Source organism: Blennius ocellaris (genome assembly GCF_963422515.1).
Source record: "Blennius ocellaris genome assembly, chromosome: 22".
NCBI lineage: Eukaryota > Metazoa > Chordata > Actinopteri > Blenniiformes > Blenniidae > Blennius > Blennius ocellaris.
The window spans coordinates 11,000,072-11,017,987 of NC_137671.1; the positions used below are offsets into that span (position 1 = coordinate 11,000,072).

General features: G+C 44.0%; 1 protein-coding gene across 5 annotated transcripts in view; it reads left to right on the forward strand.

Moving 5' to 3' along the window:
- The window catches only part of wnk1b (WNK lysine deficient protein kinase 1b), a gene marked incomplete at its 3' end in the record, with an annotated part of 81,846 nt that overhangs the window by 26,882 nt on the left and 37,048 nt on the right, over positions 1-17,916 (forward strand). For all 5 annotated transcript variants that reach the window (XM_080518282.1, XM_080518283.1, XM_080518284.1 and 2 more), the window contains exon 3: positions 13,595-13,767. In XM_080518282.1, the coding sequence (XP_080374408.1) occupies positions 13,595-13,767 (173 nt within the window). The remainder of the gene's footprint in view (positions 1-13,594; positions 13,768-17,916) is intronic.

The window sequence follows — 17,916 nt, forward strand, 5'->3', positions numbered from 1 at the left end:
GGATAAATTGGAGTCTTAGTCAGGTTGCCTTTGTTCCTTGGCCTGACCGGCAGTTGTGTCAAACCATGTTTAAAAAAAAATACATTTCTACTTGTATTGTTATGCTCATCTTAAAGGAAGCAAGTTGAACATCCTTTAGATTCAGGTGTAAAATAGGCTACAGGTTCAATTAAAGTTTTCTTACAGTTCCTGCTCTCTCTCGCCCTTCAGCCGTGATAAGTGAGTCAGCTCTTGTACAGGTCTTTGCCGGGCTAATTGTACCCAGATGCACTTTGTGATTAATTGTACTGTTTCCTTTGAGAGGCAGCAGAGCTGTACATTATTGTAATTATCCAGTTTCTCTGCACATTACAGAGTCTGCCAACCATTACAACCAAAGAAGAGCCAGCTGAAATAACAAGCTCGCGAAACTTTTGGTCGGGACCTTGAGTGATTTACAGGTTAAACACTGCTGGGGCGTGCGGTTTAAAATTAGTTTTGAGGGTTTTCTTTTTTATAGTTCAGGTAGATTTAAGCCGTGAAGTCTGAAGGTGAATTTTTTTTTCTTTTTTTTTTTTTATGCAAGTTGGTTATACCACTATTGACAGGGAACATTAGAAAAACAAGCAATTGGGCAGTTCTGTATCCATCCATCCATCCATCCATCCATCCATCCATCCATCCATCCATCCATCCCAATGCTACAATTGTCAAGAGAGCAGATGCCATTCCTGGACGGGTCATCAGTCGCTCACATTCATACTCGCCGTAACACTTACGGGCAATTTTGTCACCAATTAACCTCAAACACATGTGTTCAGACTTTGGAAGGAAAGCAGAGTCCATGAGAGGAACTCGACAAAGAATCAAGTGGTGGACGCCCTCGCTGACACTTGGGTGCTAACGCCACTTCACAACTCACATTATAGATAAATGTCTGATGCACCCCAGATGTCATGTTTTTGTTACCCGAGGTCACAACACAAATGGTGTCAGACATCCCCATAATAAACACATTTTAAACACTTGTTGATTTTCTGATGCTCATCTAATTGAATAACCGGCTGATGTTACAGAGGATTTCTTTCCTTATTTTAACCCCCATCAATTTCATAAATTTGATGGATGCTGGAACTAGTGTAAATCCGGCCGTCTTCCACACCACTTCATCCGGCTGAGAGTCATGTGGTGCTGACTTTGTACAAAGGCCTGATACACCCTGGACAGGTCACCAGTCCATCACAAGGCAAGCACAGAGAGATACAGACACACTCGCATTCACAGCTATGGGCGATTTTGTGTCACGAATTAACCTCACACGCTTGTTTTTCTGTGAGGGAACTGGACTATGGGGAGAAAAACCCATATATGTGAAGAGGAAACTCGCTACAAGGTGAGGGGGATGACCACTGCGCCACTTTCATATATTTATATTTAAAAGTAGGAAGCATTTTTAAAGAACTAGATGAAGTGGTTAGCACGAGTTAAAGCAATTAGAACGAACCCTCTTTCGTACCTCATTATTTAAAACAATGCGAAACTGAACAGAAGTAATAACGGCCGTTGCTTTGTGAATGAACCTTTAACGTTTCTCCTTTGTAAAAGCGTCTTTGTTAAAAGTTTTAATCGGCGTCATCTTGGGGAAAAGTTGGTTATATTGTCTGTGAGTTGGTTTAGGCGTCTCATTAGCGGGGCCCCGTTGTCATTATTACACTTATCCTTCCCGAGGATGAGACTCATTGTGGAGTCGTACAATTCTGCCATTGTCTCAATTGACAGCTCATTATCTGTGCTGCCGCCCCTCCCAACTTCTTCAGTCGCTCCACTCCTCTGAGCCCCCTGCTCCTCAAATCCCTTCTTCCAATGTGTTCGCCAGCGCCTCCAATTATTGTCTCTCCTTCACCAAACGGCTCCGCTTGTTCCTATTTCGGTCGGCCATTAACATTTGACATGACTCTCTTCTCATCCTTCTTTTCTCTTTTTCCGTGGCTCATGCTGCTCTACCCTTCTTTTCTCTGGATGTCGAGGAGTCATGAAATGGTAATATTGCTATTGGTGCCGTATCATCAAAACTAAATGGTATTGTGCGGTTATGTAATAATACATGCATAGATTTTTTAGCTTTTGATGAATAGATCCACTTGTTCCTTTTCAGAACAAGTGGATCTATCGCTATATGTGTTCGGCAGTGATGTAATTTCAAGCTATTGATTAGGATAAAAAATAAATTTTAATGGATTTGATCCATATTATATACAGATTAACCTTTGGGTATCCAGAGGGGGGGAAAAAATAACCAGAAAAAACAAGAATCATGATACAGTATTTTCGCGACAGTTAAAAATGGTAGTGTGACGTATGTTAGAAACTCTTGTTGATTCACTTCAAAAGCCTCTGAAAAAAAAACAACCTCAGTGTTTCATGGCTTGGATTAAGAAAAGCCTACTCGGGCAGGGTCATAATCCTCTGAAATCCATCATAGATCAGCCGAACAGTAAACTATTGATAACAATTCTCTCCATAAAGAGTCACTCCCTGATCCCGGAGTTGTCACAGCTTGAGGGGCTCCAGCAGTTCCAAAAGTTAAATGTTGCTATTCATTTTGTATGATTGCTTCATGCATGTAAAGATTTTCTGGTTTCATTTGGGTGATCATCGCATGGTTGCAAGTGTTGATTGAGACAAAATAAGAGAAATATAGTTATTGGTGGACTTTTTTTTTTTTTTTACTACATTTGGAAAGTTGTCTCTGCTATGAAAGAGGCCAGTGTTGAATTTCAAACAGTATGTTATTGATCAGCCCTTTATGATATTATATCATTATATGTTTTGTTATGTGTTATAAATAAAAGTCTTAGTGGGTGTGTACAGGGCCTGTTTTTTTAAAGACTTGTTTCTATTATTTAGAAAATATGAGAAATGAATCTTGCCTCATAGCAAGAGTAACCAAACCATTCATCAGACTCCAATCCGTTTTAAAAATTGGCTTAATGCATCAGTTTGATTGCTAAAATGAATATTTGTTCTCCCTTTGATAGACTGGTGATTTATTGAGGGTGCACCCTGCCTTTTCTGCCAAAGTCACCTGGGATATATAGAAGAAGGGATGGACGTTGTAATGCTTAATCCCTTCTTGACCTTATTGTGACTTTTATCCACACAGAATAAACATTACAACTAGAATAACTTTTCATTCATCAACATCCTTAATTTCCCCTGACAAAGGCAGGGTGTGTTTCTCTACTGACGCTGTGCTTGTGACATTGACTACTCAGTCTTTTAGTCAGGCTTGACTGAGACAGACAGGCACCTCTGCGGTAACTCTATATATGTGTGTGTGTGTGTGTGTGTGTGTGTGTGTGTGTGTGTGTGTGTGTGTGTGTGTGTGTGTGTGTGTGTGTGTGTGTGTGTGTGTGTGTGTGTGTGTGTGTGTGTGTGTGTGTGTGTGTGTGTGTGTGTGTGTGTGTGTGTGTGTGTGTGTGTGTGTTCTCACAGTTATTGCATCATTGTGTCATATAATCCCACCTCCTTTTCTGCTCTCTTCCTCCTTCTTTCTCCTCTCTGCTCCACAGCAGTTTGCTTTCTTGGCTCGTCTTCAGCTGACAAGGAAACCCTTATTGAGACCAGAGATTTTGGGGAAGCAAAGTCTCGTCTGGTTTCCTTATTATTCACTGTGAAAGGCAGTTGATACTCACATATGCAACGTTTCTTACTCACTGTGAAGCCTTGGTGCAAAAATTCAAGCTCTGTTTGGATTAATTCTGCATTGTCGTCCCCACAGGAAATACATCAGAGGACAAAAATGCTCATTTCCTTTTCCTGGAAGTTTACTTCCATCCCTTGCGCCTGCACTCACACCTCCGCCTCTTTTTTTTGGGGGGGGGGGGGTTTGTTTGTCGGCCACGTGCGTCCATCTGTAAACACATCAAAACTATTGTGTCCAAAGTCGATTAAAACAACGGAAGAAACAGAAGAAAGAAAAGAAAACTTATTATTGTCCACGTGTGTGTTTTTATGTGTGTGGGTGTCTTAGAAAGCAAAAAGAAAAAAAAATGTATTGAGAAGAAGAAGAAAAAAAATAAAAGTCCAAGAAAAACTAGGCTAATGTCTTGAAACAGTGTGCGCTTTGGCACCGAGCGACTCTCATCTGGAACAAATTAACCCCAAAACCTGCATGTAGTGAAACAACGGTCACTCGTCAGAGAGACCAACTGACACACACACACACACACACACACACACACACACACACACACACACACACACACACACACACACACACACACACACACACACACACACTGGCAAGTTTGGCTGCTGGCTGTGCTGGAGCTCGTCCATTTGTCTGTGGTCGATTGCTCCAGTTTCTGTTGCGAGGCTCCATCGGTAGCCTGTATCTGTTTAACTTCTCCGGTTTCCCTGCCGGAGCCGGTGCCTAAATCAGTTCCTCTCCCTCGTTTCAGCCGGCCAGCTGTAGAGGAAATATAGGCCGCTGCGAGGGGAAGGAAAAGGGCAAAGAGGCAGATGAGAAGACACCCGGGAGTAACGGAGGGAGGGAAGGAGGAGGGACAATTGTTGATGACATTGAAGTTTGAGTGTTTTCAATGTTGCTCCCTTTAATTCTCGTTGACCTCCTTTTCCAGTCATTTCCAGTTCCTCTTCTCTCATTTCCTCTCATCGTTCCCCCCCCCCCATCGCTTTCTCTTTCTCTCTATATTGACACGAGCTAATCCCCCTTTTATGTTGATTGTATAGATCCGAGCTGTGTGCGTCTGTATTTACGCATGCATGTGTGCAGTTTTTACAGTGTGCGTATTCACTTTAGTGCATTTTTGAACGTGTGTGTGTGAGATTCTCTGTGTGTTGGCATTTGTTTGTGTGTGTGTCTGCGCGCTTTCAGTGATTTTGTTAATCTGTTGACATGCGGGGGGTTTGGCCGGAGAAACGGCACAAACTCACACACACATCAGCGTCACTCCGAGTCCCAAATCTGCACGTAAACACAGTTACAGCTCTTAGTGTTCAATTGGCCGTAGGGGATCAACGATCCATTTTTAAGTCTGACTGTATTTTCAGTCTGGCAGCCTTTCTCCTCGGTGCCTTCGGTTTTCTGTTCATACATTTCCTGGCAAACTGCCACCACACAGTCGAGGGCCACGCACTTGGGACAGTGGAACTGTGATTCGTTTCGTCCGTCCTCTCACATGCCAACACATCCCCCGTGCTGAAACACAAGGACTTATGAAGGGTTTTGACGGAAGCAGTAGATTGCGCCGTATAACTCGACACCGTTCAGTTTAGCAGTAGGCCACAGGGGAAGCCAAATCAATTCAAAATTGTTCAATAGTTCAGTCGGACTAACGAAAAACTTTACCTGGGTTAGAAGCTAAGAAACAAAGTCTTGTGTTCTATTTGAGACTAACTGACTGTTTCATTCGTGCATCCTGACTGTTTACAGCAGTGTATTGAATGCTACGTGACTGAATGCCGGCGGCCGCTGATGCTCTTTAAAGCGAAACCCGAGACGTGCTGAAGTTAGTCTTGGGCGTTAATAGTGGAGGCCTACAATTAATGGAGTGTAAAAGGATAGTCCTCACTGATTATGTAATAGCTTTATCTGGGACAGCCCTTCGTCCTTTCCCCCCCGTGGCCGGTGCTCACCTTCTGTTGGATCACTGTAACTGTAACAGTGCGAGGACCTCCATATAAGACGTCACTTACACCCTGTGGAATCCAGGCAATGCGCGTTAACACACACACACACACACACACACACACACACACACACACACACACACACACACACACACACACACACACAGCAGACATGGAGGTATAAGGTTTCTTGGTAATGAGCTCCCGCCAGTAGCATCTGTTGGTATTTTAACAGGCTTTAGCGGGGATTTTATCCATGATCCTTCAACACTCTAACGGATGTTTCCTTTGAATCACAAACTACTGCTACGCAGAGCTTTTGTTCGGCTAACCCATCCAGCAGCAGAGAAGATATAAAGGTCCGCGGAGAGGACTGTTTTGGAAAAGATCGTGCCGATCAACGTATCACTCGCTGAGATCAGTTTGTTTATGACGTGTTAACAGAGAGGCAGGTGGACTCGGGCTATATTAAGACTGTAACCTTTTGCTCGCTAATAACCCCCCCCCATCCCCAATACACACACACACATACGTGCACATAAAACAGTCCAAAGCACACGTAACATAACCACTTCATACGCATTTGATGAGCACACGCTGGTCTCGCAGCAGCCCGACGCAGCCGCCGCCTCTGCAGAAAGGGGTTAAATCCTTCAGAGTTCAAAGGCTCATTGGTCCTCAAGGAAAATGCAGGACGCTAATATATGAGAATCGTTACGTTTGAGTGTCTCGGGGGTTCGAATTAATCTTCGTTGCAGATCAGAGAACGTTTCATTGTCCAATCAATCAAACGAGACCTCCAACGTAAAACTGCCTGTGAAGCTGTTTAACACACCGCCGCTTGTGTTTTCTTCTACAGACCAACATGCGTGTTGTTGAAAAATCAATGCCTGGGAGCAACTTTTGCAGAAATTACCTTTCCCCACATGTCTTTGCATCTCTCCTTTGTCTCTCTTCCTGTGCCAGGCATGACACCATCTCATTTATTACGTTCAGACTACAGGACTGTGATTAGAGTGCTCCCAAATATTTCTCCGTTCATGATTGCTGCTGATAATCTCCCAGTAATACTAACGCAATAACAAAGCTCAAACAAACAATTAAAAAGAAAAAGCCTTTTACTGCAGTCAGGCGGGGATCTGTTCACTGTGATCCTCACGTGATTTTATTCCTTGTTTTCCCTTGAATTAACCACAAAAGAAGCCATTGTCGATCGCTGACCCAATCAGAGCTATAAACAATGAATAGATTTATTAATGTTCTGGGATAGATTGTTCTCAGCTGATTTGGGATTTGGATTATGAGCTTCACGGTGATCAGACCGAATGCAGGACACAATATTTGCTTGCTCTTGTGTTTTTGAAGCCATTAAAAAAGTAATCAAAGGCTGTTTTTGTCCTGTGGAACACCTTAAACATCATGGTTTCATTCAATCATTAAGCTCAAAGACTTGAGATTGTTTCAGATATAAAGAGCTTTCTTTTTTTGGGGTGGGGGGGGTTCTTGGCATGCTGTTGGGGATTAACAGTTTTGGTGGAGGGACTTTACACCCTCAGTTTCACTCGTTATCCTCAGATTTCCTCTGATTACCGCCGGATCAGGACGACTGACTCAAGTGGGCAAATCATAGGAGTCCATGTTTGAAATCCATCCGGCTGATATTTCAGGGAGAAGCCACCGAGTTAACAGTGGAGAGGAAACTTTGCAACAAAGCACGGAGGATGACAGAAGAAAGAGAATGTAAAGAAGGATGAAGCAGTGAGGAGGCAGGGGAAAGGGCAGCGGTGATGAAGCGTGACCGGCAGGGCAGAGGGTAATGACTGGTGCATGCTGTGCGTGTTGGTGTGTGTTGGTGTGTGTTGGTGTGTGTTGGTGTGTGTTGGTGTGTGTTGTGCAGCCAAGCACAGAGAGCTGAGACAATAGTGTGCACAGCGAGTGGCAGGCTGAGATGGCACCTATTGTTAACACTCATGACTACACGACATGAGAGCACACACACACACACACACACACACACACACACACACACACACACACACACACACACACACACACACACCCCTTGTTATTGAGGCCTGTCCCAGTGAATGAGTTTGTTTGTAATGCATGCTGCAAATGCAGACAAAGGCAAAAGCGACCGTCAATATGTGTCACCCGTAGGAAAAGTAAGCCAAAACTTTAAAATCGATAAAAAAAAATAAATAAAAAAAGAAGCATATAGAGAATCACTGTGGATAAATATTGCCATATTACTGAGGGGAACAACAGATTTGCAGCCACATCTAGGTCGACACACACACACACACACACACATGGCCCTGGTTACTGCAATATGTAGAGCAGTGATTGATGAGAAACCAAAAACCACCGAAATAGGAGGAAAGATGGCGAGAGGGTGACGGGGAAACAAAAGGGTGCGAGAGGCAGTCATGAAGACAAGCGGGAAGAGAATGGGCTGAAACAAAGGGCGGTTTATTAAGTCGCAAAATGAAGTTAAAAGTTGGTGTTGATTTTCTTTTTTTGAGGGCACCAAGCAAAAATCTCTTTACGAGATCAGTGACATCTCCCACTTTCTCTCCTCGCCTGACTTTTACTGGAAGTTATTTCCCGTCTTTTCAGTCATTTTCTTATTCGCAACAGATGCTCCCTCTCATTTTCTCTCTCTCTCTCTCTCTCTCTCTGTCTGGGTAACCAGAACAAGCTGTGGCAAAGGTCCCGGAGAGGTTCTGGTTTGTGTGTGTGTGAGTAAAACACATGCACATGTATGTCCTCTTGTGTTCACGTCTCTGAGATGAAGGTGTGCGTGTGTTTTAGGGGGTTTGTGGTTCTTTGCAGGAGAGCATTTCCAGACCGCGGGGGGTCCGAGATCCTGGGCTACATACTAATGGGACCCACCAGGCCTTCTTTTTTTTTTTCCATGCAGACAGACGCGCTCACAGCACCCTGCTATGGGGTCTTTACAGTAAAGAGAAACAAAAAAGCTCATTCACTCAGCCAAGAAGTAATTAAGATTTACAGATCCCGATTTATTTTTTTCTCTCTCTCTCTCTCTCTCCAGTTACAGACCTGCGTTCCTCAAAAATTTGGGTCAGGACTCAAAGGCCGATCAGAAGAAAATCAAATTGGGTCAGAAGCGCATCCTGTAGAACTCGAATGAAACGCTTATAGTTCAGCTGCCCGCTGCAGTTTCGCAGTATGTGTTGCAAGGAAATTATCAGGAAAGATCTTGCTTTCATTCTCAAAAGTCGACCATCAAAGGGAGTTTTAGAGGGAAGCCGCACACTTTGCACAGAGATTTCATGCCAAATCCCTCAAAACGTATCCTCCGCATCTTTAACCCAAAGCATTCTTGGGATTTATCAGCCGCTTTGCTCTTTACATGGATATCTCGAGGATCTTTCCATCTTCTATTAAACTTTATCCAACTCAGGATTGTGTGGCGCTGGAGCTGATCCTTGGTGGCGAAGGTCACACGCGCTCACTTTGACACCAAGGGACAAATTGCGGCCACGATCATCAAGTGGAAATAAATTTCAATCCTGAAGTTATATCGCTGTCATTTGAAGTACGAGTAGTGTTTATTTATTTACTTTTTTTTTTTCACTAGCACTCATTATGTGTCGTTACCGGATTCCATGTGGGCCTTGCGAGTGCTGCCGTCTGATCTGGATGCAGCCGAGCAGAGAAGCCCGGCACAGATAATCACGGAGTGTTTCAGTCACAGTGGGACGTCCAGACTGGACGAGCTGATCAGAGGGTGTCGTCTTTCAGTGTCTCTGCAGGAAACCGCACAAATACTGTAACGCCGCAGATCGAGTTTCAGCCAGCCGGCCTGACTGAGTGCGTCGGTTGCTCGTGGGCATATGAGTGTTGTTATCGGGCTGACGGGCTTTGATTTACAGGGATGTTATAGGTGGCTTCTTTCAAGTCCATCTTACCGGCTTGGAGAAAGACAGTGAAAGTGCGATGGCAGGATTAGAGAGTGAGAAGTCCTTGTGTAGGAAAGAAGTGTGTGCTTCAGATAAGAGGAGACCGCAGATTTGAATGAATAGACATGTCTTACTGAGGTGTGTGTGTGTGTGTGTGTGTGTGTGTGTGTGTGTGTGTGTGTGTGTGTGTGTGTGTGTGTGTGTGTGTGTGTGTGTGTGTGTGTGTGTGTGTGTGTGTGTGTGTGTGTGTGTGTGTGTGTGTGTGTGTGTGTGGGTGTGTGTGGGTGTGAGAGAGAGAGGATATTTTTGAGTCTGACAAACTCAAGTCCCATGATGTTTTTAAGGTCGGAGCAGAAAAGGAGGGATGGAGAGAATGAAGGAGAGGGAAGGAAAAAAGATCATCTCTCAACAATAAGACTTATCTGTCATTGATAAAACATTTCTTTTTTTTTTTAAATATCCACATCCTGACAACAGTTTCTGTTTTTCTTACCGGCTCCTCTGTTAAATACGGCTTAACTGACTGTGTGTGTGTGAGACAGGCATGCGTACCCACTTATACATGAGACTGAAAAAAGGAAACATTAATAATGGATTAGTGAGCTCCTGCAGACTTGCTGTCTGCTTTCGGCGCTCGCATCGGGGAACACACAACTATACGCACACAGTCGCGTTTCCATTACGTCCAAAGACATTACGTTGACCTGGAGACGACGGGATCTGCCCCAACCCTCGCTAGTGGCGTTCGCCTATCCAGCCTTGACTTGCTTTGGTCCGGTAAAGAAGAGAGAAGTGAAAAGAAAGAAGTAATCTCCCAGTTACCCGGGGGAGGAGTCCTAACAGTAAGATATGGGTGGTCAGGGTCTTTTTTTAAGTGCTGCTGGGAAGTGGAATATTTGCTTCCAGTCAGTCAGGTGGCCAACAGCTGCCGTCATGTGACCACGAGATCATGTGATCATAATAGGACCAAGGGATAGGGGGAGGAGGGAATGGTTTGGTGGGCACACAAACACTCACACGGATGTTTTTTGTGTGTCCGTTGCTAATGGGCCATCATCAGGGGGGGGGGGGGGAAATGCTTTCTGCAGGATGGAGGGATAAGCTGTTACAAGCCACAGCACGTGCACACGCCCAACGTGCACTGGGAACCCTCGCCGCTCCACCTCGGAGGCTTTCAGACAACCTCCTCTTCTCCGTCCTCATGTATGCGTGTAAGTCATATGATATGGATGAGGCCCCGGGGTTATACAATATGACAATATGAGCTCATCACCTCAGAGATCGTCCTAATCTCCGGCGCCGCTCACAAGGCTTTCTCCTCGCGCCATGGCGTTTCTGCAGACTTGCACGTTGTGACCTCAATGTGCTGAATGGCTGATTATTTGGGTCCACGGTCGGCCGTAGTGGCCCGTTGAGTGTTCTGCGGCGTCAAAGGTTCTGAATGATTTATTGGCCGGGGTCCACTTTGTCACAGATGTGTTGCAGGGATGCACTAAATCCTTTTATTTTGCTGAATTCATATTCAAAATGAAAGTTATAATAAAACCATATGACTAATGTTCCTTACTGACGAGAAGAGTTGAACTGGAGTTCAGGTATCCTCATTGGGCCTTTAAAAAAAAAAAAAAAAAAAAAAGGTAACCATAGAGATAATCCTCGCAACGTTACAGAGTAGGTGTTTAACCTCCAACGTCTGATCTTGCGTCACCTTAAATCTGCTGCTGCGTTTTTTTTTCTTCTTCTTTTTTTTTTTTTAACAAAATCCCACAATCTCCCTTTTGCCTCGTATGTTTATTCTATACTTCTACAATATTTACACACAGTCACAAGCAACCTCTGAAGCACCCCTGCTGCTCTTTCCATGCTCGTCTGGGGAGCGACCTGTCTGTTCACTTTACTGTAATTTCATCCTCTAAAAGGGTCACACATTATGAAACCCTGTGGATTGCCTCCCGGAGTGCAAATTTCCATTTGGTCCAGGTTAGATCAGATCATCTCTTTTTGTATTTTTCTTTTTTTGTTACCCCCACCCCCAACAGCAGCTGTGCTGTAGTGACTTTTCATTCAAAATGATCATGAATTATAGCATGATTTCTATATGAAAGTAATTCCACATTCAAGCAGGACTGGTTTTGTGAGAGGACATCCAAATGCCTTCACCTTAACATCCATCCGATGTAGCGCCAACTAGTGGATGACAACTACACCGATGGGTTTAACCGAATAATTTCTCTGATGTCAAATAACAAGAGCGCGGATGCTCAGTGGTTTAGCCAACTAATCCATGCACATCCATCCTCTTTAGAGATTGTTTTTTATTTTTTTTCTTAAATCCTCAGTGTGTCGAGATTTCGTCTCCTCATTTTATTGTCGTCAGGCGTCAGTAATGTAGTTTATTTTTAGGACAGTGTTGCGCTGAATGTGTCATGTACGGTTAGACGGAGCTGGAGGAAAAACAACAAATGGGCACAAACACACAAACGGAGGCACTTTAAAGGAGTCTAATGCTCAACACATTAATGAATCTCTCCGTGACAATGTCCAAATGACCAGAACACATTGTAATGAGTTATTAGACTTTTAATTCATTTCAAGAGACAATAAACATGCAAAACAGAACGAATTCAGATGCATGGAAACTATTACACCCACGTTCTCGCACATGCACACAACTCGTGCAGGATCAGGGTTCTTTACAAGCGCTGACCCACCGGGTCGAGCTGGAATGCCCGTTAAACTGTGGAGGACTTTTTTTTTCGTGGAAATGAAGACTGTGGACTGTAACGTTCTTTTCATAGCTTTATTGGTTTGGTTCTTACTGGGTGGTGATGACCACAGCAGATAAAGACCCATTTATAGCTGGGTGTTGATGTTCTATACTGCAAGTCATATTTCAACCGGTTGAATAAGAAAGTGACTCGGGGAACAATTTATGGTGTTCGGTAGTGAGAAGCAAAATGTCAGTCGTGGTTTTAGCCTTTCGATGCATCAGGAACTTGACAGAAATCTCTTATTCACAGCTTATTTTTGTGTGTTTTTTTATATATATAGATATTATTTGATGTCATCCTATTCTCTGGCTCCATCTCCATGTCCTCTTTCACCACAGCTATGAATCTCCTCTGAGGTCTTCCTCTTTACTGCTTCTATCTGCACTTTTTCTGTCGTCGTCTCTCATTTTTAATCCCGTCCTAATCCTGCTCACTCCCCGTGAAAATCCCAGCGTCTTCATCTCTTGTCAGGCTCGTACACTGTCCCATAGCAGGTCTCGCTTAAACCTTCCCTTTCACTCTTCCTGCCCTCCTACACTCCTCTCCGCCCTGAGCGAGACCCTTTGACGCCCAGCAGCTCCCAGGCGCTGCATCACTGCAGAGAGTTTATATAATTTGCTGTTTAATCGCTGTCTGTTTGTACCAGTGAGAGAACGAGCCCGTCAATAATGAGGGGAAAAAAGACCGACGCAAACATTGTACTGCCACTCGGTATTGCCCCCGCTTGTGAATTTGAATGTGTTTATTTTATGAATCTCTTTTATCGTACAGTCGTGAAGTGATCCGCAAAGAAATGCAGCTATGGCGTACAGAATGAAAGAGGAGTCTCTTTGGGCTCTTTGCATTCAGATGAAAGGATTTATTCTCATCCTCAGCTGTTTTTTTTTTTTTTTACAACTGAATTGTCTGGTCGTGCTCGGTTTCAAATGTGATATTATGTTAAGCATTTTAAGTCTAAACTCCCAATCAGAGTCGTGTATTTGTTACCATGCTGTCGGTACATGGTAAGAAGTATTTCTGTCTCCACTCTGAGCTCCAGTTCCCGTCAGTTGACGAGCTGATTATCTAAACCCATCAAAACCTCCTCCCTTTCAATTCCCTTGTAATCGCACTCGCTGTAATGATATCACAATGTTGATCTACTATGGCTTCTTTGGGAAAACATTTCTTCCCTCCGGGATTTCTAATGTGCAAGTGTGTTGTTTGTGTGTGTCTTTTGTGTAAGCATTACTAATTCTCCCCGTCTGTCCCGTGTTGCAGGATCGTAAGCTGTCCAAGTCGGAGCGTCAGCGGTTCAAAGAGGAGGCCGGGATGTTAAAGGGTCTCCAGCATCCTAACATTGTCCGCTTCTATGACTCCTGGGAGGGACCGTGCAAAGGAAAGAAATGCATTGTTCTCGTCACGGAGCTCATGACATCTGGCACGCTGAAAACGTGAGTGCAGGATTTGTTACATGAAATTTCCACGTTTTTAGTTGAGCTGTGTTGTGGGTTTTTTTTGTTTTGTTTTGTTTTGTTTTTCCCACATAATCTGGACAATGAGATTGGTGTCGAACACTCAGCCCCACAGAGAACCATAGAAAGACATTCATTTCGATTACATATTTCGAGTGCCTGTAGAAAACCCAACACACTAACACACACACACACACACACAGACACACACACACACACAGTGAGAACACAGAGCTTCCACACTTAAATGCCGTCAAGCCCTAAAACTTGGGCGAGTTGTTCCGCGAGAGTGCAAACCACCACACCGCCTGTCCAGCCCCTCCCAGAGTTACTTAAAAACATCATCTGGACACAGAAATATTTTATCAGCCTGTTATCACATACAGCAACACACGCTTTTTCCCGCTGTTGAAGAGCACTGCCGGTAAAGATCATGACTCACCTCCAGTTTTTAATGAAATGTTGGAATTGCACACTCTCACACACTCTGTGTCATCCTCTTTGCTGGCACAAAAACAGACCCACCCCCCCCCACCCCCAAAATGCTGAAGTGGCCCTTCACACGATCAGACTGCACTGTCACAGAAGTGTTTCAAGCATTTTTGTCATTCAGCTTTCATCTCATGCATACTGAAGAATCACGAGGAGACTATTTTTCTCTATGACAAAGTGTGCATCTATAGATGCCGGCACCGGAGGCGTCTATCAGTCTCGCTCTCCAGTGTCTACCCCCCCCACCCCACCCCCACCCCCACCCCAAAAAAAACCTCACTGCAGAGAATTGATGTGTCTATCGCTGCCATTGTACATACCGTGACTGAATGCATGGCCTCTCTGCTGGCGAGAATAGATGAGTGTCTGTGGAAGTGAATGCGATTGTCAAGCTTGTGACACAATAAAAAAAAAAAAAAAAGCGAACGCAGGGATGAGTGGCACACGGCCCGCCCTGTACAGTGTATCGTGGGACGTCAGCCCACCTGCTGCCTCTGCTGCAGATTCCTCTCATTCCTGACATCATTTCTGCACGGTGGAGGGTCAGCGGAGAAAGATGGCTGACCAGAGTCGTAGTTACCGCTGAAGTCAAAGTGACCGATAATCTCAGGGATAGTTTCACGAGTAGATGAACAGATACATGTATATCAAGGTAATCGGTTGTAAAAGCAGTGACACAAGGGCACGCCGGTGACCACGGGGTGAGAGTCATCACGTCGGTGACATAGTCCTACCAATGACAGTAGCGCCCTCCACTGGAAGACTAAAAAAAAAAAAAAAAAACGCTTCCCTATATTATTGAACAAATGCAGAAGCTGTGGTGTAGCAATCTGTCGTTCACCTGGGCCGGATCCTTCAATCACAACAACACAATGACCTACATTTCTGATGAAACTTGTAACTGCAGCTCCAAGAGGTCAGGGTCCGGCCGTGCTGGAGGTCAGAGGTACGAGAGTACTGGTGCTCCCACTGCCACGTCTTTGCAGACGAAGGACTACAACGGGAATAAAATCAAGCTGCAATTCCAAAGATCACACTTAAGCCTGAAGCTGAAAGCGAAGTTTTGAGTTGAGGAAGATTCTTTTTGTTTAGTTGAGCTGCAAAACGATTAATTGAATGGTTAGAATACACAATAATCAACAAAAAGACAAAAGCTAAGGTAGTCTAAGTCTGTTTGTATGCAAACATTGCGATATAGTAACATTATATGTTCTTACTAACAAACTGTGTATCTCGTATATCACGTTCTCCATGTGCATGCATGACTTTACATCCAGGTTATTCAGGCTCACAATCCAAATGCCTTCTCACTGGTTGAGCCGGGTCCCTCCGATCCAGATGCTGTGAGGGATTATCAGTCCCCATGTGTTAAACCAATAACGGACCGGTGGCCTGTCCACAGTGGATCTAGTCAGCTGGAATCAGATTTAACTCCCTGCATCCTTAACTTGGATAAAGTTGTTAACCGACGCCGTTTTTCAAACCTGCGACGAGCGTTTGTTCCCACGAACAGCTTGTCTGTTGTGAAGCACAGAAATGCCCATCATCACTTCAAAGGTCACGTCATATCAGACAAATGCTATTTACTCACATTAAGTCCTCATACTGAAGGTTCTTTCTGCGCCGCCTTCATGTGCAGTCATGAGCTGGATCAAGGCTGCTTGGGGGGATTTGGCCGTCATCCAGATGAAGCCTCAGAAAGGAGAGGGACTGTTGTACTCCAACAGCGGTGGAAAAAGAAGGAGAGATGACAAGAGGGGAAGGCCTGATAGGGAAGGAGAGAGATGGCGAGGATGGAAACACTGGCCAGCGGGGGTACAGTGTATTAGAGGCCCCTTATCTTTGCGTCTGTGGGAATGTGTGTGAGGAAGAGGCCAGTCTGAGTTGTTTGTACAGCACAGATACAGTTTATACATGCATATCGTATACGTTTGTGTACTCAGGTATGAGTGCTGACAAGAGAGCTTGGTTGAAAGATGGTACGTTGGGGTGGGGGGGTGGGGGGGGTGCTTTGTGCAGTGTCATTGCAGCGCTGCATGCCTCAGGGTTGAAACTTGTCTGTCAACGCGTCTGTGACTCCAGAATGGAGGGAATGAAAGCAGAGGAGACAGGCGGGCCGACTGGGTAGGTAAATGGGAGGAAGATGAAGAGGGAGGAAAGGAGATTATACGAGAGGCGCAGTTTCACGGGAGATATGTGCGCGATAAGTCATCGGGAATGGGAGTGGATGTGAAGAAAAGCGAGAATGTATAGAATGAACACGTTTACGTTTTTGAGGTACGGTCATTCCAAAAGACTTCTTTACATCTGTTAACGCGGCAAAAACTCCTTGTGAAAACATGTGAATGCACCGTGATTTATAAGGCTTTAAAAGGTATTTATAACATGTTTTAGTGTGAACATTTATTTCATCACCATCTTGATCAAAGGCCGCTGATGGATAACAAGCATATTATGTGGTATTGACATTTTTACTTGCACTTCTTGTCATGTGTCAGATTTGAGCTTTACTGACAATAATTGACGAAGCATTGAATTTGTAATTAAATTGTCCGTACAGTTATAGATTCAGAAATCTAGTCGAATCAGAGTAAAGAAACAACAGAGCTATGAAAACTTTTATTTTCATTGTGGAAATATTCTAGAAATGTCATATCATTTAGATTAAAGTTCCCTAAATCCTATAAAGTATACAAACAATATACAATTGTAGCTTTATAGCTATATATTCATAATATTGACATTTTTGATGTAGTATCAGTTTCTCCTTGACCTGATTTCCTCTCATTTATACTAATTTATGCTACTCGTGCATTTCCAATTAGTTGAAGTCATATGAATTTGAGCCCAACTGCCTCAAAGCTTGAACTCATGTGTGAATATAAATACATTAATTTGGAAAATCAACAGCTCATGATTATATAAATACGCAATATACACACATTTCATTATGTACAGATAAACTACCATAAGAAAGGCCTAATCCAGGACTCAAACCAGGGTTTTTTATTGTTGTGAGGCGAGAGTGCAGTTTCGAACATTATGCTTCTGGAGTGACAGCCATTTATAAAAAGGCACATAGATGTTTGTACTGTAGATGTTCCTGTGAAACAAGAGCGGTACATTACTTCATGTGACTCCTTGTGTAAGTCGGGGGGGGATATTTGACGCCCGGTACAGTTTGTGTCTGACTGGCTTCTCGTCAATGGAGATTTGCTTTCGCTGCGTCATCAGAGCAGCTGGAGCTGCCAGAGACACCGGAGCCAGACTCACCGATGCTGCTCTCTATCGGCTCAACTCTCCAGACAAACAAAAAAAAGAAAAAAGAAACGTTTTTTTGTGTGTTACTCAGCTGCCTGGTTTGTTAAAATCTTACATATTGAATTAAATCCTGTGATTAGATCCAGCGAAGGAGGGATGATTTCTATTTTTTCTTTCCTCCTAGAAACCAAAGTAACAAACAGCAACATATAGCTAAATTAAATCACCGTGGCTGTGAAACGGCACATACCAGCTGGAGATAAAGATAAGGAGTCACGGGTCAGTTGGCTGATCGGAGGATGACTCAGGTATTCGCCCGGCGTCGCTCGCTTCACTATGTCCCGCTGGATTTGCGCTGAGCGGAGGAAGGCACAC